The sequence below is a fragment of the Sminthopsis crassicaudata genome, chromosome 1, assembly GCF_048593235.1.
Source record: "Sminthopsis crassicaudata isolate SCR6 chromosome 1, ASM4859323v1, whole genome shotgun sequence".
Classification (NCBI taxonomy): Eukaryota; Metazoa; Chordata; class Mammalia; order Dasyuromorphia; family Dasyuridae; genus Sminthopsis; species Sminthopsis crassicaudata.
Window position 1 is genome coordinate 436,584,034 of NC_133617.1, and position 25,424 is coordinate 436,609,457.

General features: G+C 36.5%; 1 protein-coding gene across 4 annotated transcripts; it reads left to right on the forward strand.

Moving 5' to 3' along the window:
- The first annotated feature begins 2,683 nt into the window (after positions 1-2,683).
- On the forward strand, positions 2,684-17,910 carry LOC141550213 (uncharacterized). Of its 4 annotated transcripts, none has more exons than XM_074280602.1 (3): positions 2,684-4,524; positions 13,007-13,135; positions 15,272-17,904. In XM_074280602.1, exon 1 carries the CDS (start codon positions 3,072-3,074, stop codon positions 4,149-4,151), a length of 1,080 nt encoding a protein of 359 aa, XP_074136703.1. In that variant the 5' UTR covers positions 2,684-3,071; the 3' UTR covers positions 4,152-4,524; positions 13,007-13,135; positions 15,272-17,904. The 4 variants fall into 4 exon arrangements, 3 of the variants coding, with proteins under 3 accessions (XP_074136703.1, XP_074136704.1, XP_074136706.1); XM_074280603.1 differs by having other exon boundaries at positions 16,342-17,902; XR_012484547.1 differs by lacking the exon at positions 2,684-4,524 and adding an exon at positions 9,974-10,619 and having other exon boundaries at positions 15,272-17,910.
- The last annotated feature ends 7,514 nt before the right edge of the window (positions 17,911-25,424 follow it).

Consider the following 25,424-nt stretch of genomic DNA (forward strand, 5'->3'; position numbering starts at 1 on the left):
ATTCAGATAGATAAGAGAACCAGGGAAAGTGGTGTCCTAAAAACCTAAAGAGGAGAGAATATCAAGGAAAGGATGACTGTCAAAAGGTGCTGAGGTCAAGGAGTATGTTTGAGAACTGAAAAAAGACCTTTGGATTTGCCAACTAAGAGACCACTGGATATTTTGGAGAGAGTAGTTTCCTTGGAATGATAAGGTTGGAAACTGGGTTGTTTAAGAAGTTAAGACGGGGGAAAAGAAGGATAGAATTTTAAAGTCAAAACTTTTTTTTAATGCTTAAAAATTGTTTTTCATGTGTCACTGGAGAAAATAAAATATTATACCAAAATAATCTCTTAAAAAAGAAATGAAGAGAATAAAATTAATCCCTTTAGCCAAAACCCAAAAAGTTAAAAACAATGAAAGTTGAGAGCAAATGGTGGCACCTGTCTTACAAAGCATTTCCAAAGAATTTAGTCACAGAAGGCCATATAGTACAATAGCAGGAATGAGAGGTTTGAGTAAAGGTTCTCTAAGATAGGAAAGAGAAAATTAAGTGATAGAGAGGGAACAATCTGTTGGAGGAAACAGAATGAAATGGGATGAAATGTATTTGCTTGAATAAGTAGAAGAGTTAGCTTGGAAAGGAATAAGGCCAGAATCATCTCATAAGACAGGGGTGAAGGAGGAGATAGTGGCAGAAGCAATATGAATAACAGGAAATGAAGAAAGGCAAAGAGAGAGTTCAAGGCAAATGGCCTCAATTTTTTTGTGTGTGAAAAAAAATGAGGCAAGGTTGAGAGGATAAGAGGGAGGGAATAGTAAGACAGGTTTGAGTTGCTGACATTAAAGAAGAGGAAGCCCAACTCAAACAACTACATGGGTCTTTCTCCTACTCTTTTTCCTAAACACAGTCACTTCAAATTTAGCACAGAGTTGTAGAGAAGCTTGGCTGGAGGAACAGTGATTTATTTCAACTGTTTATTTCCCTATTGCCACTGGATTAAATCCTCTTGTTTAGGATTAAATACAAACTTCTCTACTTGGCATTTAAAACCCTTTAGAATCTGGCTCCTAGCTTTGTTGTACATTGTTAACTTTCACTTCAAGATTATAGTCAACCTCACCCAATTGCTATTCCCCTTACATGATATCACATCTTCCAGCTATAGGTATTGGAAAAAAGTATTCTTTTATCAAATGTACTTCTTTTTTATTGTTTTCCCTTCTGCATCAACACAGTCAGACCCCAATCTGGAAAATCTGAGTAAAAAATTTTGTCCCTTCCTTTGTACTCGAGAAACCTGAATTATGATATTAAAAAAATAAAATGTTGACACTATAGAACACTATACATATATTTTATGCATTTCTGAATTTCTAAACTTTTTCTGTTTCTGTTTTGGTCTTTTCAATCTGTAGCAAAACTCTCTAAATATTCCCTAAATATTCTAAATATTTAATTTCTTACACCAGCACTATATCTAAATTCTAGATGGGAAAGTCACAATATTGAAAGGATACTGGTATATACATATATATACATATATTTTTTTATTAAAATGTTTGTTATATTTTGAGCTTTAAGTTGTCTTCCTTCCTTCCAGCCCCTTAAAGAAGGCCAACATTTTATACAGACATATATGGAACCATATTTCCATATGTCAGCTCTTTCTCTGGAGATGGATAGCCATTTTCCTTCCTAAATCCTTGTTTGTATCAACCTGAATTAAAGAGCAAATGGAGCAAAATTTAGGATCTTTAGTCGGAGCAAGGAAGTTGCTGCAATTGGAGTTCCACTCAGCAACAAGTAAGGATGCTGAGTTCTTAAAAAGTATCAGGACAGAGGGTAAGAGGCTTCAGGTGCAGAGAATTGGAACAATCCAAGGTTTCACAAAATAATGAGAAAAGTAAGGGAATCTGGGGAGGGAAGAGTTGGGGATATTTACAGATCTGAAGCAGGAAGGGAAAAAATCTGCCTCAGGACAGGGACAAGATCAATATCACTAACTCAGAATAGCTTAGTCATTCCCAATTACACTAAGAACTACATTGTCGTTACTAAATACCACCTTCTCTAGGTTTTTTAAAAATTCACTTTGCGTTATTTCGTGCAATGTTGTTTTTTTTCTAAAAATCAATCTGCTCAGTTCTTTTACAGTACAGTACATCACAATTTATTTAACCATTCTTTAATTAATGGGCATTCCCCTCTCACTTGCCAGTCTCCTCTTTCCAAAGAGAACTGCTTATAAATATTTTGGAACATATAGGTTCTTTTCTTTTCCCCCCAGTCATCTTGAGAACGAGACTTAATAGTGATAGTGCTGGGTCAAAAAACATACACAATTTTATAACTCTTTGGCCTTAATTCCAAATTGCTTTCCAAAATGGTTAGATCAGTTCACAATTCCACCAACAATATATTAGTGGTCCAATTTTTTTTTTTTTCACATCTCCTTCAACATCACTTTAACCAATCTTGCCAGACTCCCTAATTCCCCTCAAAACTCAAATCAAAAGTCAATATCCTCTTACAAGAAGCTCTGGCTCTATCACCCTCCTGAACTAATAGTGCTTCCAATCCCCCAAAATTATCCCATTCCTCCTCTTTCCCCCCACCTCCAAACTTCGGACCTTCTTTCAAGTTTATGAGGAAAGTTGTCTATGCGACGCTTGAAAAAACAAACAAAAACAGTTCTATGAACCACAGCAGAAATTCTTTTTTATAGGCAGTTGCCTTTTAAATTATCAAATTTTCCCAAGACAAAATTTGCTTCTCTAAAACCAAACTCCCACCCATTCTTTAGTTCGGTCTTCTGAGGAAAACAGTCGAATAGCTAATTCCTTTTCCACAGGACGGCCCTTCAAAATACTTGAAGACAGGAGTTGATTCCTCTTCCTTCTTTCTCCTCTTCCTAGTCTCTTTTCAGTTCCTTTTACCGATTTTCGATCTTCGCACGGCAGTCACCCGTTCGGTACCCCACTCCCCTCGCTCAAGACGCTGATCCTCTAGCCAAAGCCCTTTGTCACTGCGTGGCGTGCAGAACCGAATTCTGAGGTCCAGATGTGCTCTGAACACTCTCTGGAGAGAGATGCAGGGGGACGCGCCCCTAAAACCCGGCCTTAAGACTCTTTTCTTCCGGGCAGGTTTAAATCCTGGAAACTGGACACACGCCCAACCTCTCCAGCTCGCTGTCCCCGCCCCCTTATCTGAAGCACACCTTCAGGGCGTTACCATGGGAACGCGGAGGCCTTACCTGAGTCCAGGTAGGCGGCGCCTCCAGCCCCGGAGCTCCAGAGTCTCTGCAGCGAATTCTAGCTCCGAGGCTGTGGCCACTGCAGAAGCTGCGGAGGCTGTGGAAGCTGCAGTGGCTGCCTCCACTGCAGTTGCCGCGGAGGCTGCAAAGGCCGCCGAGACTGCAAAAATCTCGGAGATTGTATCCCTGCAGACCACTGGCCCCATGCCCGGCCGGGATTACGAGATCCGAGACGACACCTTCCCCAGACACATCATCGTATCCAAGCAGGGTACCGCGTGGCACCTGGGACTGGGCCGCTGCACTTTCGCCTTCTGGCTGGCTGTGAGTTTTGACTTGGTGGGGCTGGCGGTACTGATAACGGGAGTCTTCTCCGAGGTCTTTTTTTACGACTTGCTGCTGTATGCGGGTTCCATCATCATTTTCCTCAGTCTCATTTGGTGGGTCTTCTGGTATACTGGCAATGTTGAGGCTCCGCCGGACCACTCCCTCTTGCCCAGCAAACGGCTCCAACTGAGGTCTTCCAGCTACCTCCAAACCCTTCGAAATAGCATTAGCCAACGCTTAACGTACTCTAGGCAGAGGAACACCAAGAAGAAGAAGACTAAAAACAGAGTCCCCCTGCAGTTAACCCTGAAGACGGTCAATACTTCTCAGCCAGGAGCCCCGCAAAGAGAAAACCCAGAAGACCTCCAATCAGAGAATCCCCAATTAAAAAACTCCCAGTTAGAAAGCCAACATCCAGAAAGCTCCCCCCCAGAAATCCTCCAAATAGAGAGCGCTCAGGCAAAAAGTAGCCAACCAGAAAACCCTCAACTAGAAGACCTTCCTCCAATCAGAAAACCCTCAATTAGAAGTCCTCCTGCAGAAAGCCCCCAATCAGAAGCTCCCAGCCAGAAAATTCTCTATGGATAAAACAGAAGCCAGTGCTCTTTACCAAGGAATCTTTTTTCCCAAACTTGGAGGAACGCCCCATGGAAAAGCTGCAAGATTCTGAAACTTTCCAACTCTAGCCCAAATCCTCAGCCTCAATCTCTTGCTACTTTTTCATTATCCTTTAGCAGGAAATTCAATACCAGCCATATATCTAAATTAAACCATAATCATTTTGAGCCTTTAATATTTAACTTCCTCTTCCAAGCCCCGGAGTTGTGCCTTCTATTATTCACACCATCATACTACCAACTAGCAGCAAGAGATAACCTCAATTAGGAAAAACAAACAAAAAAAATCATCTTCGAGTAGCTCGTCCTGCTGCTTCCATTTGAACTTTTTCTCCATCTTCCAAGTGAGTACTTTTAGAAGAATATTAAAGTAATTATTCCTTAATTGTTTCAAAATTTGTGATCCTTTGAGATTTCAGAAATGTTAGGCTTCTTAGGGAAGCCAGTTCTTTTGTTAAACTAATTTTTTTTGACTGATGAATCTAGATACTGACTGAATTAATGAGACAGGCATATTGCCCATAATGGCTTATAGTGGTTTTTTAGTTAATCCTGTGGATAGATTTATTGAAATTTTTGTCCAGTCCACTAAATCATGAAAGTGATACCTAAGCTTTTTGTAGAAAGAAAATGTTAACTATATTACTCTAGGTTTCACAAGTTTGGATTTGAATCCATTTCCTTAAGAAAGCAAGATGTTAATTAATCAACAAGTATTTGTTAAGGAACTATTTTATGGGGGCAGCTAGGTGGCGCAGTGGATAGAGCACCAGCCTTGAATTCAGGAAGACCCGAGTTCAAATCTGGTCTCAGACACTTAACACTTCCTACTTCCACTAACACTTACATCTGGACTCACCATATGATTTCACTTCCATTCTATTCTCCTCCTAATCGGAGCCACATCAATACTTCTTACAATGTTCCAATGATGACGAGACATTCATTGTACAAGAAGGAACCTTTCAAGGCCATCACATCCCTGTAGCCTGGGCAAATCACTTAACCCCAGCCTCAGGGGGGAAAAAAAAAAAAAAAAAAAAAGGAACTATTTTATGGTAGACTTTCCAGGCAAAAACGACAAAAAGGAAAGTTCTTGATCTCGACCAATTTACTTTCTTTGAGGAAAATAACATTCCTATATGAATAAATTCAAATTAATTTGAAGGGTGTTAGTACTATCAAATCTGGAGGGCAATGAGGAAGACTTTTTTTTCCTAAGAGAAAACTGGTTTTAGAGGGTTTTTGTTGTTGAGGCAATTGGGGTTAAATGACTTGCCCAGGGTCACACAGCTAGGACTGGTTAAGTGGTAAGTGTTTGAGGTCACATTTGAACTCAAGGCCTCCTGACTTCAGAGCTGGCGCTCTATACACTGCACCACCTAGCTGCCTCTGGAGCTGAGTTTTAAATGAAATTTGGGAGTTCATAAAAGAATTCATTCTTCAACAGCATCTGTAGATGGAAAATTTGATGTTCTGAAAGGGAAATAGCAAGTAGGTAACTTTGGAATAAATGAACATCAATAATATAATAAATAATAATCTATTATAAGCTCATATAAAATTATATAAAAGAATATGTAATGTATTATGGATATAATAAACAATAATAATACCATAAAGCTGATAAGAATTTAAAATGACAAGCAGAGACTGTATTTCATCCTAGTGGCAGGGGTGTCCCTGAAGCTTTTCATGCTGAGGAGTGGATGCATATGTGCTGTTTTGTCAGCTGGATAGAACATTGATTAAAGAGGGGAACAACTTGAGGCCAATTACTAATACTGTGGTTTTACTATGTAGGGAACTCTTGGGGAGGAAGCCCCTTCCTATCAAAAGACATTGGTAGCGCCTGAAATTTTTAGTCTTAAAGAATTGGTTGGTCAAGTGATTTACCCAGCATCACACAGCTAGTTATTTGTCAGTCTTCCTGATTCTGGCTGGCCTTCTAAGGTAATTAGAATATGTTGTGCTACATTAAAGCACTTAGGTAGCAAGTAGATAAAGTACTGGGCCTGCAGTCAGTTTTCCTGAGTTCAAATCTAGCCTCAGACACTTAATAGCTGTATGATGCTGGGCAATCACTTACCCTTTTTTGTCTCATTTTCCTCATCTATGAAATGAGCTAGAGAAGGAAATGACAAATCATTCTAGTTTCTTTGCCAAGAAAATCCAAATGGGGCCATGGAGAGTTTGACATGACTGAATAATAACATTAGATGAGCCATTAATAATTCTCTTCCCTATTTAGAATCTATTAAATGGATTTAAAATAAGCCAGACCTTTTCCAAAGTCCTACTTGATTGCTTCATTTGGGTGTGGAGATCATCCTGCATTCTCAAAATCCCTGCCATCAAACAGAAGCTCTAGAAGGTTTTACAAGCTTTAAGTATGAGCCCAGTGATATTTATCTTTTGTCATGCAGCTACCTGGCACAGAAGGTCTAAAGTCAGACCTGAGTTCAAATTCCCATCAGACACCTATTTTCTAGGGTTGTGGTGTGGTAATATAAAGTGCTTAACATGATGCCTGGTGCATAGTAAGTTATATTACTGAACTCAGTTTGGAGAGGCCCATTAATTATTGAGTAATGAATTTTTGGCCATGGCAACTAATTACTGACGTTTTCATTTTTTAATTTAATTTTTTTTTTTCCAGAGGCAATTGGGGATAAGTAACTTGCCTAGGGTTACACATCTAGGAAGTGTTAAGTGTCTGAGGCCAGATTTAAACTCAGGTCCTCCTGACTTCAGAGCTGGTTGCTCTATCTACTGCATCACCTAGCTGTGCCATCACTGAAGTTTTCAGGCTGTATCAGAGAAGGTAATAAGCACACCAATGAAATAATAGGCCTTTGAAGTATTATGAATAAGACTTGAAGCAAGGATTTAGCATCCCATTTAATCCTATTTCTTGGCATGAATATTAGAAAACGTGAAAGGAAATACAAAGAGATTGGAATCAGTACTTGTTCATCGCAAAAATATCCTTTTCTCACTTTGATGTATGGTTTGCTTGTGGAACTTTCTTGTGTTCATTTAAATTTCTGTTTCCCAGCCCTTTCTCTCCTCATTTGACCCACACCCGGTTACTTTGGGAACAAAAGTGATCTGTGAATTGAGCTTTTGTAAAGTTACACTTGTTTTGAATTCAATCCACAGCCCAAGAAGTTTTCGTTAATTTCTCATATGGTGATTTAAATTTGGGGGTTTAAAAAAATTCTGAATGTAATCAACATCAATATAAATGGTCACTGACATATGTATAGTAGAACAGGAAAAGAGGATTTTACATGAAATTGTAAATTTCTATTATGTACAGCTTGCTTTTCCTTTTAAGTAAATAATTTACTTGTAACTTTTCAAAGCTGTCCTCTGTCTTTGTTTTCTTCCAATCTGTTTTCTGTTAAATTCTGTATATGAAAAAAAAATTTTAATTACCCTTTTTAAAAAAATTTCTCTCTCTCTCTCTCTCTCTCTCTCTCTCTCTCTCTCTCTCTCTCTCTCTCTCTCTCTCTCTCTCTCTCTCTCTCTCTCTCTCTCTCTTCCTCCCTCTCTTCCCCTTCCCCCTCCTTCCTGTATTTTGTCCACTAAGGGAAGAAGGTGATTATTAAAATCCCATAAAACAAATCTCTACATTCTGATTCCATGTCATTCTGCACTTTGATTCCAAATCATTCGTATTTAAAACAAGAGGTGCAGTTGAATATTGAACAAAATCTAAAAACTTGATTTCTCTCACAGCATTTCTTGTTTTTACCATAAATAATATTGCCCCCCCCCCTTCCCTCCATTTACATATTCTGTAGATGATAAAGCAGGGGAATTATTTTATTTTGTTGCAGTATGGATAGAGTGATTTGAAAACAAAAGGTAGAAGGAAGGAAGACCAAGTTTTGTTAAAAACCAAACAAAATCTCAGGAATATGTTAGTGCAATAGATCAAATCTAGGTTTAAGGAGATATTTATGCTATCATAATAATCTTTATACAGTTTATGAAATAGATAAAAGATTAAGTTAATCAGAAAGAAACTTGTAGTTAAAGTTTGAAATTGTGCAATATTTAGTGTGTAAAGAAATTTCATTTATTATCTCCATTTAGCTTTTAAGAAAGAAAAAGAAAAGCCTGAATCACAGTTAAAGTTTTAAGAACCACCAAGATTACATGTAATTTTAAATAGCAATAGATTTGTTGCCCTCAGTACATTGGCTTTAAATTAAAAAGTTGTGAGGTTTTTTTGTTTGTTTGTTTGCAAAATATATCAGAAATTGTGTAAAACCAAGTTGTTCAGTCCAACCCAATGGAAATATAAGCATGAATCCAGATAATGAGGTCACTTCACTAGATCCATAGGCCTTAACTATAGGTCAGTCACTAAGTCATTCCACCAATCTTACACAGCTTGTCTTTGAATACTTCTAGGGATTTTCATGCATTATTTTCATGTTTAGTGTTCTCTAATGTGCTCTTTCTTCTCTCTATCTCCATATTCTACAATTTCCCTTTCACTTAAAAAACTTATCTATCTTTTATATTGAGGGAATTGAGGGGATTTGAACAAAAAGTGCTTTATTGTAAGAATTGAGTAAACCACACTGACTCCAAATCTTGTGACTCAATTTTATTTGTCTAGTAATTGTGGGAATTATTGGATTGTTTAAATTTAGTCTTTCATTGTTAGGAAACTGACCACTTCTCCCTATTGCCTAGAGACCCTTAATCAAGTACCTAGGTTATACTGATCCAAAGATTGATAGGAGTTTCTCACAATTGTATACCTAAGGCAACCCACATGGTTGGTTTGTTTTTGTTTTTAGTCTGAGGCCAGATTTGAATTCAGATTCTCCTGACTCCAGGGTCCATAACTATCTACTAGGCCTCCTAATTGCCCCACAAATGTCTTATCTTAAAACTATCCCCATACTAATCAATCAGTTATTATTTCCATATTCCTTTGATCATTTATACAAACTTTGGGAAGTAAAACATCTCAATTTCCTAATTCAGAAATTTACAACGGTTTACTCTCCCACTCTCTATTTGGAAAGTCTCTAATCTTTCAATCCAATTAGAAATCAGATTACCTAAAAAAGTGTATTGTTTCCATTTAATTAATTGGCCTTATTTCATTAATTATTTTTAATGTATAAAAGTCTGTCCCTGGTGTTTGGGGTCCAGGCCTAAACTGAGGGGGTTTGCTTCTGGTTTGTTGAGTAATTGGCCTAATAAATCAATATACTTAGAAGATCAAATCTTTATTTCCTCAGCCATTTCCTTTTTCCAGCCATAATTTTTGTTGAGTTATGCTAGGTCATCAGGACCCAAACCTTCACCAACAGCCTTCCAGGAAAATTCCCTAGAAATGTCAGGTTAATCTTTCACTGAGGGATTTTTTTTTTGAGGAAGACTGCCTCTGGAGTAGGACTCCCATTATTCATCCCTTTCTTCTTTGAAGCTCAGGTAAAATTTAAAATTTGGTTTTGGGGTTTGTATTTTTTGGTTTTGTTTTATTTTGAGAATTAGTTTGGGTCCATTCCAAGAATTGTGGAAATGTAGGTTTGGATTAAGTATCCCCAGAAGATTTGCTTTTAAGTGTTTGGATCTAGTTTCCCAATGGATTTTTAGTGAGTTTTTTTGGAAAATTTTATTTGGAGGAGGGGAAGTAAGGAGAGAGAGAAAAATTTGGAATATAAAATCTTAAAGGAATGAATGTTGAAAACTACATGTATTTTGAAAAATGAATTTTTTTTTAGAATTTATTAATTTTTTATTAATAGTGAGTGAGATGAAGTATTCTCAGGGTTAAAAAGATGTTTATGCTAGGAAAGTATCTCTCATTCTAAAGGCCCAGAAAACTATACATCCTCTAATCAAAACTAAAAAGTTATTTAAACAAACAGACTAGAAGGAAAGAGGATTGTCACCTCACCATTTGATGAGACATGTTATGAAAAACATTATTATTTTTTTGCTTTTGTGTTGGTATAGATTTCCATGAATAGATTGTACCTCCTGAAACCCAGCAGATGGGCTAAAGGGGAAGAAGGGAGGGGGAAGTTTGTGGTTAAGGTCTATATAATCTGCTTTGCTGAATGTAATGTCCTGGATAGCTTACTGAAGGTTCTCCAAATGGGCCTTGGTTTCAGCAGAATAAATACTTCAAGAATAGTCAGGGATAAAGTCTAAAGTCTTTATTGTCTCCTTCAATCTCCCAGTCTGCGTCAGCAGTCTCAGCCAATCAGTCAGTCAGCAGTCTGAACATCCAAATGTAATGTCCTGCTTTCTAGAGCCCCCACACTGTGGTGGATTAAAATATAGTGTCCAGACTAGCTGTCTGGAGGATCTCGGGACCAGCCCAAGTCCTTAGTCTTTTAGTGGAGAAGTGATAAAGACAGGAGAGCCACCATGAGACTGGTCAAGTCTTCTTTCTCTGTGGGTGAGTTTGTCCCCAGTTTATATACTCTATTACAATTAAATAAATTCATCATACTGAGTACAAACCAATCATTATATCACTAAGGAACCATTATTTGTTGTAAGATTAAATCAATCATACTGAACTAGAGAACTATTAATCATCATGCTAAACTAGATAACCATTGTCTTATCAATTCCACTTAGTTAACACCTTGTAAGAATCCTTGCCTCAAGAATATTTCTCCAGAGTTCTGGCCCAATACAGCTGAACACACATGCACACTTCTCTATTGACACTACCTTTGGTGTTCAGAGAGTGTCCTTTCTTGAGAAAGCTAATAAACTTTCCTTTTTGCTATACTGATCCTGAGGCACAGGAATTATTGGTAAAGGTTTTTGTCCCACACAACTGGAGACTACTCTGGATTTTCAACTCCTTTCTTGGGAGTCCCCTAACCAGAATTCAAAAGCAAGTGCCATGCCAGAACTTCTGGTGGCTTTTGTGTTTGGCTCTGGATTTGGGACCCTCCATTGAAAGAGAGAAGAACCCGAAAAGGAGAGATCTCAGGTTCATAAAATGGAAGATATCTTTCCTCCCCATCTCTTTGACCTCTATACCCCCCATCCACCCTTTTTGAAATTGATAATGAGAAAACCATTGTAAACTGCCTGAAACAAAACTGTTAATGGAGGTCATGTAAGTTTGTGCACACAAACCCAAGTAAGTGAGATCTAGGTGACCAGAGGTCCCTGAGCTTAAGCGGTTGGAATACATAAGGTGTCCGGTAAGTCATCCTAAGCAGTTAAGACAATACTCGTAAGCAGTTAGATTCCATAAGGATGGGAAAAGTAAATTCAAAATCTGGCAGAAAGGAATCATTACCAGAATTCTGGCTGATAGCCCCTTGAGATCCAAACTTAGTGATTGGGATGAATTCCCAACCTATAAGGAAAGAAAGGAAGAAAATTGAGAGGTTGCTCCTAGAACTCATTGGGTATGTCAAGCATAAATCTATGTAAAAGCTGGAAAGCTCTGTATGTGAGTGTGTGTGTGTGTGTGTGTGTGTGTGTGTGTGTGTGAGAGAGAGAGAGAGAGAGAGAGAGAGAGAGAGAGAGAGAGAGAGAGAGAGAGAGAGAGAGAGAGAGAGAGAGAAGAGAGAGAGAGAGAGAGAAGAGAGAGAGAGAGAGAAGGGAGAGAGAGAAAGAGAGAGAGAGAGAGAGAGAGAGAGAGAGAGAGAGAGAGAGAGAGAGAGAGAGAGGAGAAAGAGAGAGAGAGAAGAGAGAGAGAGAGAAAGGGAGAGAGAGAGAGAGAGAGAGAGAGAGAGAGAGAGAGAGAGAATGAGAATTCATCTTCTATGTTGCTGACCTGAAAAAATATCAGAATTGCTGGAATTTGTTCAGAGTAGTAATTGTTTCAGAGTGGCTCAAGATAAGAGGTTTAGAAGTTTCAGATCATCCTGTTGCTCTAGTGACAAGGCTCTAAATCCTTGGCCTAAAATTTCTCCACTTCAGACTTGGTGTGTGCGGAAGGAAGTGGTTTTCTTAGTTCCCTTTAAATAGGAGACTACTCTAAGTTTGGGAAATGTCGGAGAGCAAGGGAACATAGGAGAATAGATTGGAATGTCAGATAACTTTGGGAATGGGAGCCTGTATTTTTAGAAATAAGAACTATCTCTCCTGTTTCATAGAAGGAGAAGGGAGCTATCCTATGGAAACAACTTTGAGGTTGTGATTCATTTGAAAGTGAAGTCACTTTGGATTGGGTGAGTGTATTGGTCTTTGATCATGGCAAGGTAAGTTGGGAGCTAATTCTAAGCTCCTTAGGGATTAGGATAGTGCAAGAAAAGAATCTTTTTCTCTTTTTCTCCCTCTGTCTCTGGCTAACTGTAATAGCTTTGCAGAGGAGGGGAAAATGTTTTTAATAAAATGAAGATGGTAAAAGCAAATGGAAGAGTTTAGGCAGAGTGAGAAAGAAATGAAACATATAGAAAGGCAAGTGAGAAAGTTTAAGCATGTAGAAATGAGAAGAGCATAGACTGAAAAGGATTAGAGAGTTTGGGAACTTTTGGAAAAATGGAAAAAGCAGGATGCTATCAATTTAAAACCCCTCTGCAGGCAAGGAACCTGTAACTTTGTTATCAGAACCAGGTTATATGGAACCAGGTCAGGAAGAATCTAAAGGTAAAAACCCATATGAAAAAGGTTTGTGTGAATTGGGGAAAACAACTGCAAGGTAATTTTGTTTGAATGGAACACATAGGGTAGATTTTAGGGAATCTCCAAACTAAAGTACTGATTAATTTTAAAATAACTTTAAATTGGTATGTGTATTAAAATTGGAAATTTACTTGGTTGTGATAGATTCTGTTCTATCTGAATTTTAAGAATTGTCTTGTTTTCTCCCAGAACTAAAGGGGAAACTTGTCTAAGGTAACAGGTGGGAAAGTTTCCTGAAAACTCCAGAGCTGTGATAGCTTGGGCAAGAAAATCCTACCATTTGAGTCCATTACTGAATGACTCGGTGAATACTAACTGGTAAGTAATGGGTTCTTTCTGAGATTGTAGAACCCAGATTTGATTTGTTATCCAGTATCCTGAATGTTATAAAAATATAAACTGAAAAACTAACAAGAGGTGAAAAATGTGTTTAAGAATCTTTTGTTCTTATCAACCTTGTTAACTCAGTAAATGTAATTCAGAAGATTGGGTATTTCTGCCTTTGCTTGTGAATTGAGGAAATTATAACTAAGACCATTTGGCTGTGACTTTTGAAAATTCTAAGATTATTCATTATGTTAAAACCTATAATTGGTAATTACTATGTGTATGTACAACAAGGGTAAAAAGGAAAGATTCCCCCCCCCCGCCCCCAGGCTGGGGTTAAGTGACTTGCCCAGGGTAACACAGCTAGGAAGTGTCTGAGACCAGATTTGAACTTGGGTCCTCCTGAATTCAAGGCTGGTGCTCTATCCACTGCGCCCCAAAAAGGAAAGATTTAATAGTTATTGGAGTGGAGAAGTCCTTGCTCTATAAGTTAGTAAGGAATTTTGGGAATTATTAATGAATGGGATTAAAGGAAAAGATTTCTATATCTATTATAGAAGTCACTTCCTGTATATGGGAAAAAGTAAAGGATAGATATAAATCCCAGAGGTTGGGATTAATTTTTTAGGCAGAGATTGGATTATTCAATTGGTATTGGAATTAAAGGTATTGAACCATCTGGTTGTAGTTAAAATGCATCCTCATCCCTAGCATATGAATGGCAAAAATAAGAGAGGCTTAAAAATTCCCCACTTAAAACCAATCTGAAAAACCCTGAGGATGTAGTGTGTATGTGTTAAACAATACCCTGTAGCATTGGAGGGAAAAATAAGATTGCAATCAGTAATAAAGGGATCTATGAAGGATGGATTATTAGAACTTTCTATGTCCCCTTTCAATATCTCTATTTTGCCTCTTAAGAAATCAGATAAGACTTATGGATTAATGCAAGACCTTAGTAAGGCAGTAAATAATTTAATGTCATGTTAGAAAGCATCAGAAAAGAAAACCCCTGAGATAGTGGGGAACTGTTTAACTGATGAGGAAAATATTTAAAGAAAGTGGCTTTGGAGAGGGAGGATTGGAGAAAGGATTTTTGTGTTTGTTCTTCTGCCTACTCTGTCTAAAATAAAGCTAGCTCCAGTATCTTCTAGAGAAGAGGAGAAAAGATTGGAAGATACTGGAGCAATAGACACCCTCCTGAAGGATATTGGTAATTACCTAATGGGAGAAGAATGTTGAATAAAGCCATGACTAAGGAAACTTTAACTATATTGTATTAAGGAAGCCATTGTGGTACTCAAGCAATGTATGATGTCTTTTAAGAAAATTTGGTTATATGTATATTTTATATATATTATTATATTTATATTATATATATTTGCAGTATATATATTATGTATATTTATAATATATAATATATTATATAGATGTACAATTGCAAAATATGTGAAAGGTATAGTAATATATCTAAAGACAAATAAGAACGTATTAAGAAGGCATCCCTCTAGGGGGAGGAAACATGACTTCAGAATATTCAAGTTAGATTTTACTGAAATGACACTGATGGAAAAAGTGAGGTTTTTATTGATTATAGTGGATCATTTAATAGGATGGGTGGACACTTCCCTGAACTCTGCTACCTCAAGAGGGTTTAGTAGAATAACATTGGAACAAATTATAATTAGGTATGGATTGCTAAAGACTATTGAATTCTGATGATGAAACATTATTGGTTTTTACAAGAAAAAAGGGAGGGGGGGTTTGCAAATTGAGTGCAATTGCCCTCATCAGGGAAAGTAGAAAGAACTAATCAGGTTCTTAAAAAACAGATTACTAAACTATGCTGCAAGAGTCAGTGTTGAAAAATTATCCGTGCATATGTTTTGAAAATAAAAAGCTTTAAAAATTAAAAAAAATAAATTAATAAAACCCAGATTACTAAATTGATGTTAAATACTAAATTGCTTTGGACCAAATGTTTTCCCATTGCTTTTTAAAGAATTAGAACTACTCCCCAGAAAAGATCTGGGACTTTTCCCATATGAGAAAGGGAAATACTCTCTTTTGAAACAAAAACTAAGTTTTTAAGGAATTATATACTGGTAGTGTCCTCATCCTTTTCAGCTCTTGGGAAACAAGAACTGCTGGCCCAGAAATACCTTTGGAGTTCTAATTCCAGGAGACTGGGTGTCTTTTAAATCTTTGAAGGAGCAGATTGGGAAGGACCTTATCAGATGTTACTGAAGACCAAGACTTCAGTCCAGAGGCTGAGAAGGGTTGAATTCATTACACTAGAGTTAAAGAATCTGGAACCTCAAGAACAGACTGTTAAAGTCAATTTATAATCTCTAAAATTGGGAGCAATTAAGAATGTTTTGGTAGGGGGGGATTAATTGTGCTTGGAGAATAGTTGGGTGAACAAATGGGAACATCAGGCTCGGCCCCTGATTCTCTAATTTGAAAAATTACATGTTTCTTGAAACCATCTTGTCAACCCTGGGGAAAAAGAGTTTGAGTTTTATAGAGTCCAAACAAGGAATGGGTTTATTGATAATTTACAAGTTTGTTATATAAAAATGATTTCTAATATTTATCTATTACACCAGAATGGCTTTTTACTACAAAAAGAAAGAAAGAAAGAAAGGAGGGCGAACATGTTAAGTGGAATCTCTTATGTATGTGAGGTTTAGTAAGCTTTGTTTAATTGATTGTATAATGTCATCTTAAAGCTGAACCTATTATTTAAAGCAATTCTGAGAATAGAAGTCTATGCCTTTGTCCCTTTGAACATGATTAATAACTGAAGATTTTTTTATATTTCTAAAACTTGATTTTTGATTATTGGTTATTGAACATCTTAAAGCAAAATGATTTGTGTAATGTTGACCTTAGAACCATCTACTTACATATAAAAGATAAACTGTGAATTTTCTAGGATGAATCTCTTACTGTTATCATTGTAAGATTATAGTCAATACTTATTAAGGATATGTCATCCTTGAGAGCTAAATTTACCTGAAGCTTTGATTAATGAGATTTGCTATTTGAGATAAAATCTCTTGGGACTGTAGCTGATATTATTTGGAGTTTTTAATTCAGGAATGATTGCCTGATGGATCATCAGCTAGTAACTCACTATCTAAAAGGAATATGCCACAAGTTATTCAGAAGAATGTGATCTTGAATTTTTACAGGTGGAGGTTAGTATCTGGGCAAGATTTGGGAAGACAACTTTGGCCTCTACTTAAGGTGGGATCCTTCTGACTCAATTTCCCAGTGATGTAAGAACCCTCATAATTAGTCCTGAGTCTGACTATAAAGTAGAATTGTTACTACATGATTGGTTGAAAATTGACAATGACCTGAAGTCAACCTGAGCTAAGGATGCTTTATTCTGTCATATATGTGTTCTTAGGCTGAGTCCTGAAGGACCAGTTTTAATAGTAGTATAATCATGTCCCTGCTTTTTCCTCCTATAGCAAATTTCTATAATCAGAGAGCAAGTGGTCAGTAGAAACCATGAGCACAATTCAAGTATGTAAGATCTTGCCAGTTTCCTATCTGAAAATATATGGTCATTATATTCTAAACAAATAGGTAAGTGAGTATTTGGCCCAGTCATCTATCTGTTGTTGGATGCATATGTCTGTTTCTTTTAGCATTTCTATTGTTGTTGACTTTTGTGATAGGCATCTTTATTTGTGAAGGATTACTTATTCCAATTACTAGGGACGAAAATGGACAGTGGCCCTGTTATCTGAGCCCAAGATGGGAGTTGGGGTTATAGAACTCCAATTTATATTCTCAATAGACTAATTAGAATTCAAACAGTATTGGAAATAATTACTAACCACACCTTGAAGGCATTGGCTTTGTTAGCTGATCAGGCTACCCAGACCTGGGAAGTAATCATTCAACACAGACTAGTATTAGATTACCTATTGGCCAAAGAAAAGAGTGTCTGTGAAAAGCTAAACTTATGAAATTGTTGCATGAAAAATAAATTGGTTAAAGAAATTACAGAAATATCAGGAAAATAGCTCGTGTCTCAGTAAAAAACCATTTCAGTGGTTTTGGTTTAGGGCAAGTTGGTAAAAACAAGCCTTATAATTCCTTCTGATTGCCGTTAATGGAATAATTTTGCTCCCTATTTGTTTACCTTGCATAATAATAACTTGAATTATCCAAAACACTATATCTAAAATGGTTAGGATAGAAGAAAAGGCAGAAGATTCTGTTCAACTTATAGTTTTAAAGGGAAATGGATGGGTCCTAGTTGGGCAAGAAGAAAGAAGAGATCCTGAAGGAGATGAGGATGACAGCACTGGTGTGAGAGGACTTCAAGTAGTAAGAAATAAGAGGGGGGATTTGAGTGATATTAATGAAGTACTCTCAAGGTTAAAGAGATGTTTATTCTAGGAAAGTATTTCTCATTTTCTAGGACCCAAAAACCATATATCTTCTAGCCAAAACTAGAAGAAAGGGGGCTGTCACCTCATCGTCTGGTGAGACGTTATGAAAAACATTGTTTTCTTTGCTGTTGTACTTATTAAGATTTCCACAAATAGATTGTACCTCCTAAGACCCAACAGATGGGTTGAAGGGGAAGAAGGGAGGTGGGAATTTATGTTTAGGGTCTGCTTTGATGAACACATATGTACACTTCTTTGTTGACACTTTCTTTGCTGTTCAGAGAGTGTCTTTCTTGAGAAAACTAATAAACTTTTCTTTTTATTACACTTATTCTGAGGCTCTGGAATTATTGATAAGAGTCTTTGTGTCCCCTACAATAGTATTTTATTTTTCAAAATATACATAAAAATAGTTTTCAATATTCATTTTTGTAATACTTTGTGTTCCAAATTTTTCTCCCTCTCCCATCTCCTAGACAGCAAGCAATCGGATATAGGTTAAATATATGCAATTCTTTTAAACATATTTCCATATTTGTCATACTGCATAAGAAAAATCTGAACAAAAGGAAAAAAACAGGAAAAGGAAAAAACAATAAGCAAGCAAACAAACGACATCAAGGTGAAAAATACTATGCTTTGATCCATAGTCAATCTTGTTCTCTCCAATGCAGATGGCACTTTCCATCACTAATCTATTGGAATTGCCTTGAATCATCTCATTGTTGAAAAGAACCACATCCATCACAGTTAATCATTATATAATCTTGTTACTGTGTACAATGTTTCCTTGGTAACTCTCACTTCACTCAGCAGCAGTTCATACAAGTCTTTCCAAGCTTTTCTGAAATCAGCCTGCTCATCATTTCTCATAGAACAATAATATTCCATTACCTTCATGTACTATAACTTATTCAGCCATTCCCCAACTGAGGGGCATCTACCTGATTTCCAGTTCTTTGTCACTACAAAAAGGGTTGCTACAAACATCTTTGCACGCCTAGGTTCTTTCCCCTCTTTTATGATCTCTTTGGGATATAGACCCAGTATAGACATTGCTGGATCAGAGAATATGCAGTTTTATAGCCTTTTGAGCATAGTTCCAAATTGCTTTCCAGAATGATTAGATCAGAAAAATAAAATATGCTCTGTAAGAAATGACCAACAGGATGAATTCAGAAAGGCTTGGAGAGACTTGCATGAACTGATGCTGAATGAAATGAGCAGAACCAGAAGATCACTATACACTTCAACAACAATACTGTATGAAGATGTATTCTGATGGAAGTGGATATCTTCAACATAAAGAAGATCCAACTCACTTCCAGTTGATCAATGATGGACAGAAACAACTACACCCAGAGAAGGAACAATGGGAAGTGAATGTAAACTGTTAGCACTACTGTCTATCTACCCAGGTTACTTATACCTTCGGAATCCAATACTTAATGTGCAACAAGGAAATTGGATTTACACACATATATTATATCTAGGTTATACTGTAACACATGTAAAATGTATGAGATTGCCTGTCATCTAGGGGAGGGAGTGGAGGGAGGGAGGGGAAAATCTGGAAAAATTAATACAAGGGATAATGTTATAAAAAAAAATTACTCATGCATATGTACTGTCAAAAAATGTATAATTATAAAATTAATAATAAAAATAAAATACTACTGAAACTTAAAAAAAAAAAAAAAAAAAAAAAAAAAGATTGCCCCATAACCTAGGATGATTTAGCTTTAGGTTCTGTTTACCCAGAGACCAAGGCAGTAAAAATTTGGGCCCACCCTAGGGATTGGGGAAGTTTGGGTTTAGATTCAGTTTGTCCCAGGGATTAGGGGAGGAGCATAGGTTAGGATTAAGTTTGCCCCAGGGAGTGATGGTGTAAGATTAGGGTTAAAATTTAACTTTGCCTCCAGGACTGGGATATTTTTAGATTTTGGTCCACCTCAAGAATTAGGGAAATTGAGTTTCAGATTGAGTTTGTGGCAAAGATTGGAGAAGATAAGGTTTAGATTAAGTTTTCCAGTGAGTATAGGTTGGTTTAGATTTAAATTAAATTTGTCCAAAGAATTTGAGTGGTTTAAATTGGATTTAATTTGCCCCAGGGATTGAGAAGGTTTAGGTTCAGATTAGGTTTGTGCCAGTGAGTGGGGAGTTTTAGGATTAAATTTTGGCTTTTAGTCTATTTCCCCCCAGAAGTTATAAAGGAGAATAAGTTCCAGCAATAGTAAGACACCTGGGGATTTTCCCTTGGATAGACTTTTAGTGTGCTGTGTGAGATCTGAGGATGCAATTACAATAAACAGCTTGCTATTGAGTTATGTAATAACTGATTATTTGTTATTATTTGATTATTTATGTAATAACTGATTATGTAATAGCTGATAATTTGTTTTAGCTGATTTTGCTCTTATTGAAAATTAAAAAACTTAAGACTAGTGATTGAAAAATTGGAAAGCATACTGGGCATCAAAAAATTCCAAGCTCTCCAGATTGTTCCCACAAACACAAATTATCTCGAGATGAGCAAAAACAGTAAAAAAGCAATGAAATTTGGGGCAGAACAGTGGCCTCTTAGTGCAATCAGAGAAGATATGAGAAAGAAAGCACAACTCCAGGACAGAGGCAAACCCCTTTGAAGTGTAAATACCTCCAGACAGTACCAATGAAACTTTCAAAGATGAACCCTAGGGCTAACTGGGTGGTAACCTCAGTCTTAGCCACCAGAATTTTTATCTCTCTTAGCATGTGGGGAGTTAGGTGTCTGAGAAGATTGAGGGAACCTCAAGGGATGACAGGCTGCAATAGTGCTGTTGAACTGTGCCCTAGGCAAGAAGGAGTTGCACACCCTGGTAAGTGCAGAAGCAGTGGGTGAATAGTAATAATAATTGAAGCCTTGGCTAGAAGCTGGGGGCAGCTCTTTTTGGGGGCGGGGAGCAGATTGAGCTGGAATCAGAATAGAAAATCTTGGAACTGAATGAGTGTCTCTGGGCTAATTTCCAACTCAATAGGTTAGGAGTGATCCTGGACTCAACTAGAACAACCCAGACATCAGAATGCTTGATTTCCCTGGGGTGGGTCTCTCTAGGGAGAGTTTAGCATTCCCAACAAACTCAAGAGAGAGGGAAAGAGAAAGAATTTCGGGACTCTCCTAGTCACCAGGACTAGAGGTAATTATACCAACAAACTGCTTTAAACAAACAAAGAATAGGTGAAGAAAAAAGAACTTTATTGCATAAACTAATAAGAAGATTGGGATTTTTCTTTGGTTGAGGATACAGAAGCAAAAAAAACCCCTCTCTTACCCCAGAGTAACATCAAATGGTCACTTGCCCCCCAAAATTCATAGAACTCAAAAAAAGCTTTAAAAATCAAATGAGAGATTGAGAAAAAAAAATTTTTTTTAAAGCAACTCAAGAAAAACTAGATAATGAGAAGAAACCAGAAAAGGAGATACAGAATCTTAAAGAAGAAAATGACTCCTTGAAAACTAAAATTGGGCAAGGAGAAGCCAGTAAAGTTATAAAAGACCAAGAAATAAAACAAAACAAAACAAAACAAAACAAAACATAAAAAATGAAAAAAATATAGAAGTGTGTGATGTTATAAAAAAAACTGATCTGGAGAACAGATCAAGAAGAGAAATCATGAGAATAATTGGGCTATTTGAAAACTACAATCAAAAAAAAGAATCTTGATAATACAATAAATTAAACAATTAAAGAAAATTGTCCTGAAGTATTAGAACAAGTAAAACAAAACAAGTAGAAACAGAAAAAATATGCTGATTAGCTATCCTATAAGAGATATGTGTGGTTCGGAAATGGTGAGGGAACACCATTTAATAAAAAAAGCTGGAGAGAGCTCTAGAGAAAAGCAAAGTTTATTGTACATTCTCGAGAGAAGGGCGTCCCACCCTTCGAGTAGACAATCGAAGAGAGGAAGTCTTGAGGGCGGTAGCCCAGTGATGTTCCTTGTTTGATCTACAACTTCCTTTGGGACTAGGACCTTTGATACAAGATCTGGTCAAACTAGTCTGGGCTTGTACCCAGCCCCCCACTGGATCTGAGCTGGCTTGGATAAAGCCCGCCAAAAATCTGGCCTTCTAGGAATTAACCTGAGCTCCGCCCATTACTTCTTCAAGCAGATAAAAAGAGCAAAGCTAGAACCATCTTTGGTTCAGAGATTTGAAAGATGCCAGCCAAGATGCTTGCATCAGAGATTCTCTGTCCCCGCCGAAATATCTTCCTCTATCTAATGCCTTTTACTAACCAGACCTTAACTTTGCTTCCAAACCCTGCAATAAACTTCTTTTACCCATCTAGGTTTTCGGGCCTGTAAATTCATTTACAGGGGACTCCCACCGCCACTAGACCTGATTTAACTTTGTATCCTTGCGCCGAATCCTAAGGGGGTTGCAGGGGAGCTCCATGTGACTCCCTGTACCCCGAATCCTGCCACTAGACCTCACTTAATCCTATTGAGGTATATACCTCATTATTAGGTATTTGATTCAAGTTACCTCATCATTTTGAGGTTCCTTATTACCTCATCAGAAGCACCTCCTGTGGGCAAAACGCCCCCTCCCACCACTGACCCTCATCCTCATTGGCTGAGAGTCTTACATTCTAAACGCGAGATCTACCCATGAAATTGAACTTGACCAATAAGTACATAGTTGCCCATATTTGGATGAAACTTTGTTCGAACTTCAGAGTCCTTCAGGCCTGCTCGAACTCTGAAGTAGATGAAGCCTTACTCGATTTTCACAACTGTCTTGAAAGATCTCACCTCATCTCATTCAGATACTATAAAGAAAATCTACAGGACCATATTAGCTAAATTCTGAAACCCCCAGGTGAAGGAGAAAATATAACAAGCAACAAGAAAAAAACAATTAAAATACATCATGGCTACAATTAGAATCACACAAATTCTACCAGTGGCTACATTAAAAGACCACAGGACTTGTAACACTATCAAAAATCAAAAGAACAGAGATTGCAGCCAAAAATATATACAGCAAAGTTAAGCATATTCCTGAAAAAATAATAACAAAATAGATATTCAGTGAATTGCCAGATTTTCAGGATTTTGTTGCAAAAAGACCTGATCTTAATAGGTAATCTGACATACGAGAAGCAAGAGAAATATATAGTAAACATTAAAGACTATTTACAAGGGACTCAATGAGGACAAATTGTTTATGTTTTATATATGTAAAGTAAGACAGTCTTTTTCTAAGACTGTCAGTAATTGTGCAGTTCAAAAGAAAGACTGGGGTAGAGCTGAGTATGATATAGTTCTAAAAAGCAAAACCATGTAGAAAAAGGTAGAATAATTAAGCTATACAATTGAGATGTGAGAAAAAGAAGTAACACAGAGGGATTAAATGGGGTAGAAGGGTTAGGAGTTTGGAACCCTACTTAAGGAATACTTAAGGGTATAAAAATTATAAATTCAGAAAAAATAAAAGGGTAATAGGATAGGAAAGGGAAATAGAATAAGGGAGGGTTTTTTAGAAGGAATTCTACTCATAGGTGCTGTTTAACATATATTGAATTACTTGCAGTCAAAGGTAGAAAGAAAATGGGGAGGAAGGGAGAAAATATGAATACAAGGTTTGCAAGGGTAAATATTGAAAACTATCTGTGCATGTATTTAAAAAAATTAAAAAGCTATTATATATATTATATACTTATATATATAATATGTAGATATGTTATATATATTATATATTTATTTTAAAATATAGTCTTTTATGTACAGATATTTAATCATTCAAAATGGAAAATGTTTTTAAAATATTTGTTGTAAAAAAATTGTATATATTATTTTAACATATAACCTGAAAAAATATATGCCTATATATGAAGGTTTTATGTATTTAATATTTTCTGTACTAAGCTAATGGATAATTGTCTTTAATTATAGAAGAACTAAATATAGTGCATTTTTAAATATATATCAGTTAACATTTTTGTTTCTGAAGTTTCCAGATTTTGAAAATCTAATATTTGACATGTTTTAATGAGTAATAAAAATAAAATTTCCTTGAGACTAACATTTATGTACTTTATAAATAGAGATGGGTGAAATAAGGGGGCATGTAAGAATGTTGCAAAATATGAATAATCTCTATTACTTGAGAAACTTGAGTTTCTTAAGAATTAAGAATATAGGTCCTTTGGATCCTTCTTCATTACTTCTTTTCTATTTAGCTACAAAAAATGTTCAATGCTGAAAAAAAAGACTTCTTTCTATCTCATTAAGTTACTATCCCATTTCTCTTTCACTGTTAAACTTTCTTTTAAATTTTTTTTATTAATTTTTATAATTATAACATTTTCTTTGACAGTATATATGCATAGGTATTTTTTTTTTTTTTTTTACATTATCCCTTGTACTCCCTTCTGTTCCAAGTTTTTCCCCTCCTTCCCTCCACCCCCTCCCCTAGATGGCAGGCATTCCCATACATATTAAATATCTTATAGTATATCCTAGGTACAATATATATGTACAGAACTGAATTTTGTTGTTGTTGTTGTTGCAAAGGAAGGATTGTATTCAGAAGATAAAAATAATCTGGGAAGAGAAACAAAACAAAACAAAACAAAACAATGCTCACAGTTTACACTCATTTCCCAGTGTTCCTTTTCTGGATGTAGTGATTCTGTCCATCATTGATCAATTGGAATTGGATTAGCTCTTCTCTTTATTGAAGATTTCCACTTCCATCAGAATACATCTTCATACAGTATCATTGTTGAAGTGTATAATGATTTCCTAGTTCTGCTCATTTCACTCAGCATCAGTTGATGTAAGTCTCTCCAAGCCTCTCTGTATTCCTCCTGTTGGTCATTTCTTACAGAACAATAATATTCCATAACATTCATATACCATAATTTATCCAACCATTCTCCAATTGATGGACATCCATTAATTTTCCAGTTTCTAGCCACTATGAAAAGGGCTGCCACAAACATTTTGGCACATACAGGTCCCTTTCCCTTTTTTAGTATTTCCTTGGAATATAAACCCAGTAGTAGTATGGCTGGGTCAAAGGGTATGCACATTTTGATAACTTTTTGGGCATAATTCCAGATTGCTCTCCAGAATGGTTGGATTCTTTCACAACTCCACCAACAATGCATCAGTTTCACTGTTAAACTTGAAAAAGTTGTCTATGCCTAATCCTTCACTGTTTTGCCATCCACTGCTTCTACCTTTGGGCAATCTGATTTCCAAATCTAATCCTCAATGGAAATTCCTTTCTCAAAGGCCACTGATAACTTCCATGCCATTAAACCTTTGAGTAATTTGACATCATTAATTAATCATTCCTTCAAATATTCTCTCTTCCCTTGGCTTTCCATTACAATCCTGATTGTTTTCTTCAAAGGACATTCTTTTTCAGAGCTGGAAGGGGCCTCGGAGGCCATCTCATCCAACCCTTTCATCCTATGGATATAAACAGTGAAGTTAAAAGGTTTTCTCCTCTGTAAAATGAGGAGATTGGATAAAATGATTTTTATACCATTTTATGACTTCCAGATCTAAAACTGATCTCAAGTTTTCCTCCTGGGCTTCCGATTTGCAGCTACAATTGTCTATAGGACTGGCACAGTGTGTGGAACATAGTAAAAACTTAATAAGTAAGTACTTTTTTCATTTTTTTCATTCATCTCTGTCTACATATTGCTTTGGTACTTCAAACATGTCCAAAATCAGACACTATGTTTTCCACTAAACCTGCTTCTCTTTCTGACTTTCTTGTTATTATCAGTGGCATCACATTCTCTCAGATTTGAAATCTTGGCATATTCTCTGACTCTTCTTCTTTACAAATGATCAGTTGC